The 14,474-nt window shown below is 49.2% G+C and overlaps 1 protein-coding gene across 2 annotated transcripts in view; it reads right to left on the bottom strand.

Moving 5' to 3' along the window:
- Positions 1-6: 6 nt before the first annotated feature.
- Positions 7-14,474, bottom strand: part of LARP4B (La ribonucleoprotein domain family, member 4B) — a 57,259-nt gene continuing 42,791 nt past the window's right edge. For both annotated transcript variants that reach the window (XM_010836411.1, XM_010836409.1), the window contains 11 exons: positions 14,062-14,165; positions 12,672-12,782; positions 10,886-10,939; positions 10,588-10,797; positions 8,538-8,644; positions 7,806-8,057; positions 6,834-6,879; positions 4,186-4,350; positions 1,989-2,107; positions 1,778-1,892; positions 7-1,036 (listed from right to left, as the gene is read on the bottom strand). In XM_010836411.1, coding sequence (XP_010834713.1) covers positions 764-1,036; positions 1,778-1,892; positions 1,989-2,107; positions 4,186-4,350; positions 6,834-6,879; positions 7,806-8,057; positions 8,538-8,644; positions 10,588-10,797; positions 10,886-10,939; positions 12,672-12,782; positions 14,062-14,165 — 1,556 coding nt within the window. In that variant the 3' untranslated portion in view covers positions 7-763. The remainder of the gene's footprint in view (positions 1,037-1,777; positions 1,893-1,988; positions 2,108-4,185; positions 4,351-6,833; positions 6,880-7,805; positions 8,058-8,537; positions 8,645-10,587; positions 10,798-10,885; positions 10,940-12,671; positions 12,783-14,061; positions 14,166-14,474) is intronic.

Here is a 14,474-nt window from a genome sequence, read left to right as displayed (position 1 = left end):
ACATCAGGGTACAATTTCGCGGTAACATGTCAGTGGGCTACAAAGTTTATATTTCATTTGAGTTCTATTCACAATGTGCTTTGAGTTTATCTTACATAACAGCCACTTGAGACTAGAGTGAGGAGCTGGTTACTTGCTGGCAGGACAAGAGGGCTCTCGGGGCTGTGCAGGTTTACTCTGCCCAGTGGACCAAAACCGGACTCTGCTTAGAAAATGCTAGAACCACCTGCTAGGCTTCCGAGTGAAGGGCAGCTCCCAGGCTGGCGAGCCCGCCCGCTCCCCCAGGCTGCGCTCACAGCATCACCTCAGTCCTCCTCCCTGGTCCTCAGCTTCACCCGGCGGCCTGGACATCTCAGAGATACGCACTTGCTAACCAGTTATTTTAAAAAATGAAGTAGCATAGTTCCGCTTAATTTAGAAAAACTCACTATATATATAGCTTGCATTCATAGCCACATGGAGGCTTAATAAAAAATATCAATTTGTTAGGATAAATGCATTTTCTATCCTGAAAAAAATCAGACTTATGCATCACCTCCAGTTAAGCACCAACCTAAAATAAGGTTTATATTAATTAAATCCTGAAAAATAGATTTTTTTCAAGAGGGGGGAAATCCGACTCATAGAAGAAAAATAACTTGCAGGCACCTTGTGGGCCTCGCCTACACTGCAAGCTCCTAGCCAGCGGCTCACTCACGTCCGAGCGGGATAGTGCCTAGTTGTGGCGACCTCAGCTCCTCGCAGCCCTCCCAGACCTCGGTGCTCACTGAGGGGGCCTGGGTGGGGGGCTCTGTTCTCTGTGTGGACGCCGCCCCAAGCCTGGGGGTGACGGCCGGCGGCCCAGCGGCCTCCTCTGGTCTTTGGGTGGTCCTGGGCTGGATTTGGGGGCGGGGGGCTCTCTCTCCGTGACCTTCCTCTCTTCCTTCCCAGAGCCGACCGGGTTTGGCTTCTGTTCTTTTGGGGGTTGCAACGGGGAAGACGGTGGCTCTCTACTTGTCCTCTGACAAATCTCTGCGTAGCTGGGTTTTCGCAATTCCTGGGAAACGGACAACTCTGGGATTAGTGTGATGACATATGAGAATCAGGTTCACAGAGGCAGAGGTACAAGTTTCCAGCTCTAACCACATTCAGAAGTATCTTAAATGAAGAGTTCCTACATTTCAACAACTGAGTTTCCCCTGGAGCACAACTTTCCCTCCAAGACACTCTACAAATACTTTGTAAAAATGGATAAAAGGCATGGAGAAGTAGAGTGCAGACTGAACTCCCAGCCTCTGGCCTGTGGGCACCTTCCAAGGCACAGACAAGCCCAAAGAGGCAGCAGACACCAGGCAGCTCCAAGAATGAGAGCAGCAGCTGCTTTTGCTGGCCACGCGGCCTCTGGGACTGGGGAAGACGATGGCCGGCCCATATGGGGGACTGGAGGTGTGACAAAAGAAAAGTCAGAGGTAACAACTTAAAAAAGGGGAGGGGGTTTCCAGGTAAGTGGAAGCATGAAGCCTAAATGACAGAAGACGACATTTAAAGTCTGTCATCTCCATCAACCATTTGTAACTTAAAAATGAAAGGAAGAGGAGTAGGGTGGGAGACGGGGGGCCCGCTGATCCACGAGGCACAGGAGCTGAAAGCTGCAGCTCCTCAGATGATGAACGGCCACAGCGGTCAGCTGGAATTATCACCCAAGGCCCTGGTACCCTGTGCAGAGGGCCTGCTGCGCACGTGCGTGGCCACCCCTCTGGAAGCCCCTGGGCATCCCCCAACCCCTGCGGGCACATACCGAGGCAGCACCGTTCACCTGCACCGATTTACTTGCAGTGGTGCTCAGGGCCAGGGCAGGAGGCGGTCTGTCCACACTCGGGGTTTCCCTCTGCTTCTCCACCACCTTGGCGTCCCTGGAAAGATGCCACCGGGCACATGCGTGAGTGGACATGAGTGGGCAGCCCCGCAGAGGGCACTGGGCGCGGGGCCCCGGGCATGGCTGGACTTACTCAGGCGGGCGGGCAGGGGAGGGGGTGCGCTCGCAGGCTGTGGACACGGCACAGGGCGCCAAGGGCTCTCGCGGGTGCACCGCAGGAAGAGTGTTCGTGCTGGCATCTGCGTTCAGGCTCTGAAACCACGAAGAACAGTTCATCACCGCACAGAGGCACGTCCAGCAGGTCTCCATCAATGATCTTAAACACACAGCGATGGTGTCCGCCGTCTTCGGGAGCAGGCGTGGGCCGACCCCGGGCAGAGTGGACACTGCAGCCGCCCCTCCTCTGGGCAGACCCCGCCTGTCTCTAGCCTTCCTCTGTGTGCAAGCACAGCGGCTGGCACACCCACCATCCCAAAGGGACCGGACCGCACTCATCTGAGCTGCCGGCACCTGAACTCTCACATCTACAGCGCAGAGTCCCCAGCAGAGTCCAGCATGGCTCAGCCTTGCAGGGACATCAGTGCATGGCTCCACACTGACTGAACCTGAGTGCCTCGAGGGGTGAGGGCGGCAGTTCCCACCTGAATTCACCAGCAGCCCCTGAAAGCTGATGTGAACTCTCCTGACTCAACGGGAGGCAAAGAGACTTAGTCCGTTTAAGGCAGATACCTGGCGATAGGCAATGACCACTCAAACACACAGCCATTTTGTTAATTAAAAAAGGCGATAGAGAAAATAAAGAGCCGAAGGGAGCCTGATTACCAACAGGCCTTTTCTCAAAATCTCACTCTTCAAAGCAGATAGAAAGTTCAGAAATGAGAACTCTGAAGGGAACAGCACTGCCCTCCCCACCCAGGAGACCAGGGTTCAATCTCTGGGTCAGGTAGATACCTCCTCCTGGAGGAGGGAATGGCTACCTAGGCACAGGGGAGGTGGTGATGGCAACCCGGGGGCCATAAGAACAATCGTCTCTCACGATCTTGTACTCAAGGGTGGCGGAAACACGGGCGTAGAAATGCCTCCTTTGTGTAAAAGCTTCCTCACGCCCAGGGCATGTGCGGTGCTACTGTGCTGTCAGAACCTGTCCAATCTGAGGCCTCCCAGGGCCCTACACGCCACCAAGGTCTTCTGCTGAGAAGCAGTGACACGGGCCCTTCCAGCTGGAATCAGGCTCAGACTTCTTAAAAGCAGCATTTCTTTTCTCAAGATAAATTTCACACAAACTTGAAATGTTAAAAAAAAAAAAAAAAAAGTAGTAAAAAGAATTTTTTAAAAGCTATTTTTGAAACAGGGTAGAAGCCTGCTTGTCCTGCTCCTCTGCCCACCTCGAGGGGAATGGGGTCCATGTGAAGCTAGGACTGGTCACACCAACTCTGCCATCACTCCATGGGGCACTGACACCTCAGACATCACTATCTGGAGTTTAAGGTATACAGTAACGCACAGGGCACATCAAGTTTAGTAAGTGCTTCTCTAAAATAAAACGCAGAACCCTCTCAGTCTCGAAGGCTAAAAACAGGAGCAGTAACCACACACCAGTATGAGACAACTAAAGATCTGGCTAAAGGGTACCACGACCCTGCCTGGCACCGAGGGGCTCTGCAGGGCTCCCCAGCTGCAGATGCTGTGGATGGAGTCTGCCAGGCAATGCCTTCCCCAACCCAGAGTGAGGGATTCTGACTCAGATCGGGGGCAGTAGGTGGGGTGATGGCAGGGGGAAAGGGCATGGGGGTGATGGTGGTGAGAGCCAGGTCGAGAGCTCAGTGGGGTGGCTGGGCGAGGCGTTCCGGCCCCCCGCCCTGGTCCTGGCAGCAGCTCGGTCCCTCTGCTGTTGCCGGCAGCAGAGCCACAGGGAGCGCCTGGCGCCCATAGTGCTCCTCATTCCCAGGATGGAGTCACTGCTAAGGAGTGACCCCTAGGAGCGTGGAAGCCCACAGAGGTCACCGACCGCACCCCTGTATTACAGTACAGTTGCTCAAGCTTCTAGTTATTCATGTAGATTATTCAAAACATGTTATTTCTGGCATGATTCAGACTTTTCTTTTTTACTCTGCTGATCTGGAAAATGCAAGCAGGTCCTACAAAACAAGAATAATGAAGCAACCTGCATTTCTATAGCCCAGCAGCGCAGGCCTTCTCTCTGACCCTGCTGCTCAAAACCTGGGAGGCCACTGCGTCACTTGCCCTCCATAAGCCTCTTCCACACGTGGACACAGCATGCCTGTGAAGAGCAAGAGCAAGCATCAGGCTCGGAAGCTCGGACATCTTACCCTTTCTTTGGATGTTCCTGTGAGCAAGCCTGACAGCCTGTTCTCAAATAAGTCCTCTGTCTTCAAATGCCCTGCTGCCCCAGGCAGTGGGGGGAAGCTGGACAGGCCTAATTCGAAGCTGGGGGACGGCGGTCTGGGCGGCGTTGGAGACTGAGTCTGACTCCTCTGAAAGAGAAGAACACGGTGCAGTTGCCCAGGGTGGCTGGGCAAGAGGGGCTCAGAAACACCTCCCTGGTCTCTGAGGTCCTCAACCCTGCCAACGTGGTCACCTGTCAAAGGTCACCTGGTTAGGCAGCTTCACCCATGAAAGTGGAGCTGAAAAGGCAGAAGGAACCGCAGCGCTCTGCCAGCCACGCTCAAACATGCGGTAAGAGCTAGGTGTGTGTGACACCCAGATCTCCAGGCAGCTGACACAGACCAGTGGGACACAGCAAAGTCCCGAGAACCTGCATCTTGACATTAACCTTATTCACCTCCACACAAGTTCTGTGTTACCACAGCAGAGTCTATAATCTAAGAAATAGAGGATAAAGAAGAAAACAAAAGTCACACTCTCAACTCTGTACAACTTATGTTAGAAATTTCACAAGGATTTCCATTAAAAAAAAGTTTAATAGAAAAGGGAAGGGGGGGTTTTAGTTACCTGAAAATTAACTTATTGAAACTCCTAATATTTTTAATCAGCATGTAAAAGCATGATATTTAACAAGAGATTCTATCACACTCCATGACTTCAAAAACGTAAACTCAGCATAATACTCAAGTAAAACTTAAGTCCAAGACCTCAGGAGAAAGGCAGTGATGTATTTTTTTACTGGAACGCTCCTAGTCAGCCTACCAGGAACCGTTCTGAGCACCCAGCTCCTGAGCTGAGAGAGACGAGGCGGAAAAGGGACGTGAGCTTTACACTGGGGAGAACACAGGTATTTTTAGCTGAATGGTGGGCTACTTGGATGGGAAGCCACGCCCTCCTGGGGCTTACTTCACAGGAAAGGCCACAATTTCCCAGAAACTTAACACCAACAGGCATCTCTACAGAAGTAAAATCTAGAGAAACTGTGGTAGAGCTCAGGAGCCCAGGTCAAGGATGAAATCAAGCTGACCACTGCTCGAGTATGCTCTGGGCCTCTGGCCGTCTCCTCTGCAGCCTGTGACCACTGCCCGAGTATGCTCTGGGCCTCTGGCTGTCTTCTCTGTGGCACTGGTGCCTACAAGCCGCCAACCGTGCTTACACGCGTGCCCTCCTCTGAACCAGGCTGCACTGTGCCCTGCAGCCCAGCACACGCTGGGTCATGCTCACCTCAAACCAATTTTCAGAGGCTTCACTTTAAAGCTCTGCACGTTTCTGAGGTGAACCCAGCTTTTCGGAAGACGAGCATTTCTAGGAAGGAAGACCTGGCTTTTAGGACCAAAGAGGCAGTGTTTGAACATTTTTAGAGTCTGAATGGCTTTACGTGAGGTCTGAGTGCCATCCCTGGTCCCAGGGAGTGTGGCCTGGCCTCCAGTTCATGTCTGCCACCTGCCTCTAAGCTGCTCAGGTGCTCAGAACACCTACTGCAGCGACGGGCTCACTGTTGAATACACACACCCACACCACGTGAGTGGGCATCTGAGTGGTTCCGGGCATGAACACACAGATTAGGAACACAACACAGAACGAGACCAGCATGGTGATGGGATACATTTCCCCCTGGAGATGATGCAGTGAGCAGGGGGATGACGCCTGTGGGGTGACCAGGATCTCAAGAGACAGATGCCCGTTCTGTTGGTCTTAATGTACAGGAATTCATGCATTCCAACTGGAATCAACCGAACAAATTGCCTTACCAAAGGAGTCACCAAAAACTAGACTGAATTGACAAATATGGTAAAATCAGGATGTTCACTTATTACCAACGTGCACTTTCTAAACTCTAGGCAAATAAAAGCTATGTCCTGTAAGGGGAGCACATAACTCGATGGCTTGGGGTCCAGATTGAGAACTGCCTCAGGGTCTTCTCCAGCTTCCAGGTGAGGAGCTCTGCATACAGAGCCCACGTCCACAGGCACAGCGCCCACAATGGCAGGTGCTTGCCCCCATCGGAGTGCTGCAGAGCCACCCAGAGAGAGAGCTGCTCAGTCACCAAGCGACATAGTCACCACTGTACACTCATCATTGACTGATTTTGGGTTTGTCCTGACTGTAAGCTACAGAAGGCACTGTGTAGAATGCTTTCCACACAGCGGGTACAGAGAAAAATATTTTGAATGAAAAACACTGATGAGCTAATTCCTACATGGGAGAAGTTCATTCTGCTTGTCCAAACTCATGGTCCCGATAATTTCAAAGTGCACCACTACCTGGTTACCCACACAGAAAGCACCCATCTGGATGCCTGTGGATAGACCACACATGTGCAAGCCACCCCTGGGTGCACCTGTGTGCTGCACAGGGCACAGGGAAGTCAGGGGTTTCTCAGGAAACCAGCCATCACCTCCTCTTCAGAACATCGAAAGGGGCCATTATCACCCAGCCGACACCACATGGCGAGAAAACCGCAGGACCACGTCTAAAAGTTCCTTCTCACACCTTCGTCAAACCTCATGCTTGTTCAGTGTAAGTGGGATTGAAACGTCAGGCAAAAGCGGCAGGGCTCTGAGGTACTCACTGTGAACTTCTCCTCCCGCTTCTTCCGATAACCAAAGGAGCTCTTCCTAGAGAAGAGGAAAGCAGCAGACTGTGACCTTTTCCACTGGAAACAGATTTCACTGAGTACACAGCGTGTGCACATTTCAGTCTTCACAACTTTGTAATCTACTATAGATGACTTTAGATTCTAAAATCCCAATCTTATAAGAAAAACAAAAATTTTATAATAAAGAAGTAAAACTGAGGTCTAGATAGGGATATAAAAGAAAACACTGATTTAAATAATTTTCCCATTTAGAATTTCTGTTATATGAATATTCGAACTTCCATTCAGCTGGAGTGGCAAGGTGTATAAAATCCGACACGGAGCTATAAAGGTGAATTGCGGAAAAAAAAAAAAACCACCAGCAACGACGATCCATCTGATTGATCATCCAAGGGCACAGCGCCCAGACAGCCTGGTCCACTCCCAAGCCCCCAGCCCTCACTCCACTGAACCACACAGGGCTTCCTCTCCCGTCTGCCAGCCTTTCACTCCATGGTTCCCAAGGCATGTTTCCAAGGTTCAAGATCTAAACCACTGGCTTCAGTGCCCTTCCCCAAACTTGGCTCAAGCCCAGCAACAACCCCACCTTCTGAATGGATGTCATGCAGGCCTGAGGGCACCAAGACACTTCACTGCCCTGATGGCTTCCACGGTCTGAAAATCCATACAGCTGCCCAGCCAGGGCCAGCACGTTAATGACCAGGACCCAGGGTCTGGCCCACCCTTGGTTCCCACGAAACAGTGTCCTGTCACCATAAAGATGGGACAAGTCAAGTCTCTGCTCTAAAAGTAACCAACCCTGTGAGTGACTATACAAGACCTTGGATAGTTATAGCCTTCCCTTTGATTTTCTGTGAGGGACATTTAAATTCATGGAATTTGACACTACTAATAGTTTTATGTAGTGCCCACAGTACCCGTCCAACAGAAATCATGAGCACTCACCTCCCTCTGCCTAAGCCCGGGGAGGACTCGAAGCTGCTCTGCTCCACGCGCCCAGGCCCCACGTCTCTCTTGGCAAAGGCCGGAGGGTTCTGGAGCCGAGCTCGCGGCTGAGCTGTCTGCCTCACTTGTGGGCTGCGCACACCGTTCATCAAGCGGTCAGCAGTGAAGTTAAATATGGAAGGACTTTCCAGCAGCCCAGGCCCCCTCTCTGCACTGGGGATGGCATGGCGCAGGTGAGACTTACTAGGATTCCTGCAGACATAACGTTTGTGCACACTGAGTTCCCAAACAATCACGGTTTTAGGAAACAGGTGTGCCAACACAGAAATGGCTGAGCAAAAGTCTGTTCTCTACTTAGGGAAAATATTAGCAATGATACTTTAAACAGTCAGCTCCTGACACGTCTGGTAAAGCAAACCTAAACACAGCATCAGTGTTCTGTGTGGCTGCAGCTACATCCGAATGAAAAGCAGACGTGCACCAAGGCAGTGCACCCGTCCCCACGGGGCACGGGGGCACACACAGCAGGGAGCTCCGTGCTTGAGTCTTTCACCCCAGAGGGCGGGACTGCTCGTCACACCCACCGTCAGTGAGCAGGGCATAGCCTCTCCACTGAGTGTGACCACTGAGTGTGATCACACGTACCTGCTAGCCTTTGGCAGTGCACAGTGTGGCAGCGACCTCCTGTTACAACCCTGCAAAGACTGCAACCTTCCCCTCTCACAGACTTGCCTGCTCCTTGGAGGGTACTGTCTGAGTGAAGCCAGAGGAGATGCGGCAGGTTTGAAGGTTGGAGACGTGAACCCATTTATAAATCCAGTATTTGGAAATGGCGTTACCTACAAAACAGACTTCAGGTTGGTTATGTTCACATCACACTTGGAGCACTCACTGCAGAGAAGAGCACTGGGCAGGATGACTGCCAATGGCCAAGGTGTCCTGAGAGCCCACAGCAACCCCTAGGAATCTGCCTCACACACAAAGAAGGGAGCACCTGCCCAGAAGCCCACCCCCTGGCCCCCACCTCCCTCGTTGAGCACAGGAAGAGCATGGGACCCACTCGCTCGTTTCCAGAGTCCCAGTGCCCAGGCCAACACCCCCACTGTGCCAAAACCAAGCCAGCAACTCTTTGTTCCTGGTGACTTCAATAAAATCCATCAGAGTCCTCAATCCTAGAGACAGTCAGGGATCTGTGTCATAATCATGACCTCTGAGAGGCTCTTTTAACCTCACCTGCATGTAAGTCTTGGACTGAGTATCATGGTATTTTCAGATTATTCATAATTATGCCCCAACTCACAATTCATGGTAATATACCACATATAAATATACTAACATATTATGTCAGAAAAAAATTAAACAGGGTCACAGTGCCCTTAAAAGACACAATACTAAATATAATCTTAAAATGTAAAATAGCTTAAGTGCATAATTTTAAATATCAGCCCATTGTTTTAAAAAATCTGTCTCAAAAATAAGATAAAACTTAGTGTTGAAATGGTTCTTTTTAAAAAATGATGAAGAGGGATCACTCCAGTTTTCTGGATTCTGAAGTGGTTTCAAACACTTTCTATATAAACAACGTTCCTTGATTGATCCAAGGCATTTAACCCCCAAGTGCCACCCAGTTCCCGCCTACATTAAATTGAAAGGAAGAGTCAAAAAGCTGGCGATTCCTCTTAACTAGAGCTAACCGAAAGCTATAATAATAGGATGACTAGAAACAGTTCAAGACCGAAATAAAACCATTCAAAAAGAAAATGAAACCAACAAAAGGGAAATTCTGAGGGAGAAGGATGCAGTGAAAGCTGTGTTAGCACCTCTGAAGTTCTTCTGTGGAACCATTGTGTACTTAGAAACATACCCATCACACCAGAACTAGATTCTGAAGACTGTAAATCATGGAAGGACAGTTGAGATCAATCACTTCGTATGTGCAGTTTTACACATAAAACTATGGAATTTAAGTAACTGTGCTCAAGAGTTTCAATAAAAATAAACTGGTTGCTAAGGCAGTTGGTAACACAACTTGTTGAGAACTAACTGGCCCCATCTCACCACTCCTGCTCACAATGACACAACCTGTTTTAGAGCAGTTGCTGGGCCTCACATGGCCCAGCCAGACCAAAGGGACCAGCCACTTGTCCAGACGACTGATGTGGAGGTGAAGGACAAACACAACTAGAGCCCAGAGACAAAATCACACAGTAGGCCTCCTCTGGAGCAACCATTCGCCTGAGAGTGATGGACACTGCCACAGTCCTAGTTTGCAAAAAACCAAGCATTGGCAAAGTGCAGTGAAGCCTGCCATCTGTCCTCCACTGTCCGGGACTGTCACAAGCTTAGGAAACCCCACTCTCCCCTTCAAACCACGTCCCACTGCACCCGTTCTGTGCTCAGAAGGGCCCAGCTATCCCACAGCTCATGACCACATGTCATGCTGTTCTCAGGGCTACACAGCTAGGAGAGGAAACACACGACAGGAGGGAGGCAAACGGGCAAAGGATGGGGATTACATCATCAGAGATTTCTTCAAGTTTTTGCAGCTATTTATCTCCCAGTGACTGAAAACCCCCCACGGAGCGTCAAGGCCCATCTGACCGCACCACCTGAACTGGCATCCCCCTAGAGGAGGTCTCTACCGCCAGCCATCTGAACTGGCATACCCCTTAGAGGAAAGTCTCTACCACCCACCATCTGAACTGGCATCCTTTTAGAAGAGGGCATCTACTGCCCAGCACGCCAAGGGTCTGCGACAGGAGCTCCAGTAAGGCCAACTCACCAAGGGCGGGTCAAGATAGCTGTGTGTCGCTGACCACGTCTGGGGGGCTATCAGGCTGTAGAGAGGGAACTGCTGCTGGGGACTATAGACTGGAGGTAAGTAAAACGACGCCGTGTAGCGCTGCTGTGTGTAGAGGCTCATGTCCAGAGGCCTAAAGCCATTCTTTGGCAAAAACGTGTTTATAGCTATTGCCTTCGCCTTTATCCGTGCCTATGTGAAAACACAGAAGTTTCTGTTATTAATAGAATACTTAAGGACACTGATCTGCAGGTAAAGCATAACCAATGGTCTTGCTTACCTTAATTGGTTTTCCTTGAAAGGTTTTGACTTCTTCTCTCAGATACTTGTAAGCCTGAGGACAAAATCATCCATAATACCATTGTGTTAATCTTATAAGATGAACCTACAATTAATTCAGTACCTTGAGTAAGCAATTATGTAGTAGAATATGGTGGATGAGACCTAGAACAAGGATTCTTCACCTTTTTTGGGTCATGGATTCCTTAAAAGATCTGGTAAGAGCTATGGAGCCCCTACCCCAAATTCTCAAATTAGTATGATGTTATAAATAGATTACCCATCAATAAAGAGAAAAAAGGAAAAAAATACTCACGAGCAGTATCTGTATATAATTTAAGTGTTAACAGAAAGCACACAGCATTTCATAGACCCTGCGCAAGAGTCCTCACCTGGGAGAACACCAAGCTCCTAGTAATAGGCCCATGGGCACTCAGAATCACAGGGCTCGGGGTTACGATGTTCAGAAGTCACTAGTTAGACAGCTCCTTGCTCATCTCCAAGTTCTCCTATGTAGCTCTGAGGGCTCTGCATCCCCCAAGTTGGCCGTGTTCTCCACACTGGTGGGGGGCTGGAGAGGCGGCTGGCACCCGATCCACACACCTGCCTTCTCTCACCTCCCATCACCCTGCTTCTCCTGGTCCCTCTCTTTCCCTCCATTCAGGTAAAACTTGTCTTTCAGGCTCCTCTCTCTCTCTCTTGAAGCCCCTGCGGTCTCGCCATGCACACCTTACACTCCAGGGCTGTTCCTCTACACAGGCGAGTGCTTCCTCTGAACACGATGCTTCCTTCCACGGTAGGGAGCCATCTGAAAGATCCCGCCTCCCCCAGGGCTCCTCAGTGCCTTCTCATGCACCTCATAACACAAGGCTGCCCAGGCAACGTTAGAGTCAGGCACAAATTTCCTAAATGCTTTTCCAAATATTGAAATCATTCTCTGCACAGAGATAAGAACAGAACCAGTTTTCCTGGGCTGCCCATGTTACACGTCCTTAGAAAATAATGCCTATGTTCTGCACACTGCTACAGAACTGTCTACACACACACACACACACACACACACACACCCCTATTTAGGATTTCCTTGCACTTTAGGTTCCCTGCAGATGGTGACTGGAGCCATGAAATTAAAAGATGCTTGCTCCTTGGAAGAAAAGCTATGACCAATCCAGACAGCCTATTAAAAAGCAAAGACATTACTTTGCCAACAGAGGTCCATCTAGCCAAAGCTATAGTTTTTCCAGTACTCAAGTATGGATGTGAGAGTTGGGCTATAAAGAAAGCTGAGCGCTGAAGAATTGATGCTTTTGAACTGTGGTGTTGGAGAAGACTCTTCAAAGTCCCTTGGACTGCAAGGAGATCCAACCAATCCATGCTAAAGGAGATCAGTCCTGAGTGTTCACTGAAGGACTGATGTTGAAGCTGAAACTCCAATACTTTGGCCACCTCATGCGAAGAACTGACTCACTAGAAAAGATCCTGATGCTGGGAAAGATCGAAGGCGGGAGGAAAAGGGGACGACAGAGGATGAGATGGTTGGATGGCATCACCAACTCAATGGACACGAGTCTAAGTAAACTCCAGGAGTTGGTGATGGACAGGGAGGCCTGGCATGCTGTAGTCCATGGGGTTGCAAAGAGTCGGACATGACTGAGTGACTGAAATGAACTCATAGCCAATCGTCACCCCTGTGCCCACACTGAGCCCTACCGTGTACTGACTGCAAAGTGCTGGTAAACTGCACTTCAAAGGGGGTATGGGGCAGGGGTGCACAAGGAAGAACTTACCTGTTGTGCATCAGCTTCTGTTTCAAATGTAATAAACCAATTATCATTATAGGCAAATTCACAGTTTATAAATCTCGGTAAGTTATCTCCTTTAAATAGTGCTTCTACTTCCTACAGGAAACAGAGAGAAGTTGGAAATTAATTCTCAACTGTGCACCGTTTGTCTTCACTAAAGAAACATGAGGCCTGTTCTTAAGGACAGACGCTGAAAAGACAACCCCAGCTCACTGAAGTCCAGGGCTCTCTCTCCAGGTGGCTGAAGTAGCTTCCAGAATTACGATCCCATTGCGACAGGAAATAAGCTCACAACCCACTGACAGCACTCCCAAACCCCAAGAGACCAGTAATTAAATTAACAGGAAAATACCAGTAGGCTAACAACGACACAATTTAGAGTGGGAGAAAGATAATTTAAGAAATCAAAAAATGAGCTGGACTTTTGAGACTAACCAGATTTACCCTCCCACATAAGATAATCACAAACAAAAGATAAAATATATGAAATAATGGCTTTCAGACAGTGTAGGACAGCTTTCTGTAAGAAGAACAGGTACAGATGTTCTAAGAATGCCTGACTCATGGGTGGGGCTTCCAGGATGTGGTGTCAGGAGGGTGGGCACAGGCCTAGTACAAAGCTACAGAACTCAGGGGGTTCCCCCAAAGCTCTGTGCTTAGGACACAGTAACCTGGAATGGAGAGAACTACCCTCCTCCCCCCAGAGTTCTCCAGGATCAGGGAGTGTCTAGCAGCCAGAGTGGAAAATGGAGCTCACTCGGGACCACAGGCGGAGCCCTCAGGAAGCACTGGCCCAGGGCAAGGCCAATCTGCTTCCACGGGTCCAAGTCACTGAAGTAAGTCGCAAACAGCTCAGGAACATGCACAGGAAGGAGCACAAAATACTCCATACCCAAGAAAGTAAAACCCCAAATACCTGGCATCCACCCTAAATTTGCCAGGCGCACAAAGAAATAGAAAAATATGACTTACAGTGAAAAAAATCAACCACCAAATTAGACTGAGAAACGCACCGATACTAGTATGTTGGCTCGAGTTGAGCACAAGCCACACGGGTGCGCACAGCACCCCTCACCATGAAAACACTTGCTCTGAGAGTTATTCAACATGAATATGTTCTCTGTCACAACTTGGTGGTTTACTATTTTTACTTCAAAATGAGTAAGTATTGAAATCTTTTTTATTTCTAACTTCTAAATACTCAATTACCATAAACTCTATTTTTTTTAATGTAAAATGTACAGTGAAGTCTTGAGACCGAAAAGTGTTATAGTATGTATTTTTGGTTTCAAATACATCTCCCTAAAAACCACAGAACAAAGGAAAAAACATGCCTCCAAAATTCCAAGTGTCTTTCCGAGGAGAAAGGACTTACTTCTACAGGGGTGGACTCAGGTATCTCACGTAGTATCACTATGCAACGGTTCTGATTTGGCCTTACTTTCTCTCCCTTCTCATCCACTTGGACTAAAGGTAAAGCTGTAAAGAGAAGAGAAACGGACAGTACACAGATATTAAAATAAATCCACTATCTGCACTCCACTGCGATCTGATGGAGATACTCCAGCAGGACATATCAGACCATATTCCCAGGCACATTAAAGAAAGCTGTACACAATGGGGAAACCATCAGATCTGTGACAATTAAAACAAACTATGGAAAGGTTCAGACCAATCTCATGTGTTACATTTAGGGGCTCTGGGGAGTCCTGCAGGAGCTGCGATGGAGGCAACTCTGTGACATACGCCCTCCACAGCTTAAACCACCCCAAGCCCATTACAATGCAA

This window comes from Bison bison, unplaced genomic scaffold, assembly GCF_000754665.1.
Source record: "Bison bison bison isolate TAMUID 2011002044 unplaced genomic scaffold, Bison_UMD1.0 scf7180017864063, whole genome shotgun sequence".
In the NCBI taxonomy this organism is placed as follows: Eukaryota; Metazoa; Chordata; class Mammalia; order Artiodactyla; family Bovidae; genus Bison; species Bison bison.
The sequence above is the reverse complement of the archived record's forward strand: the minus strand, read 5'-3'. Positions and strand labels throughout refer to the sequence as shown.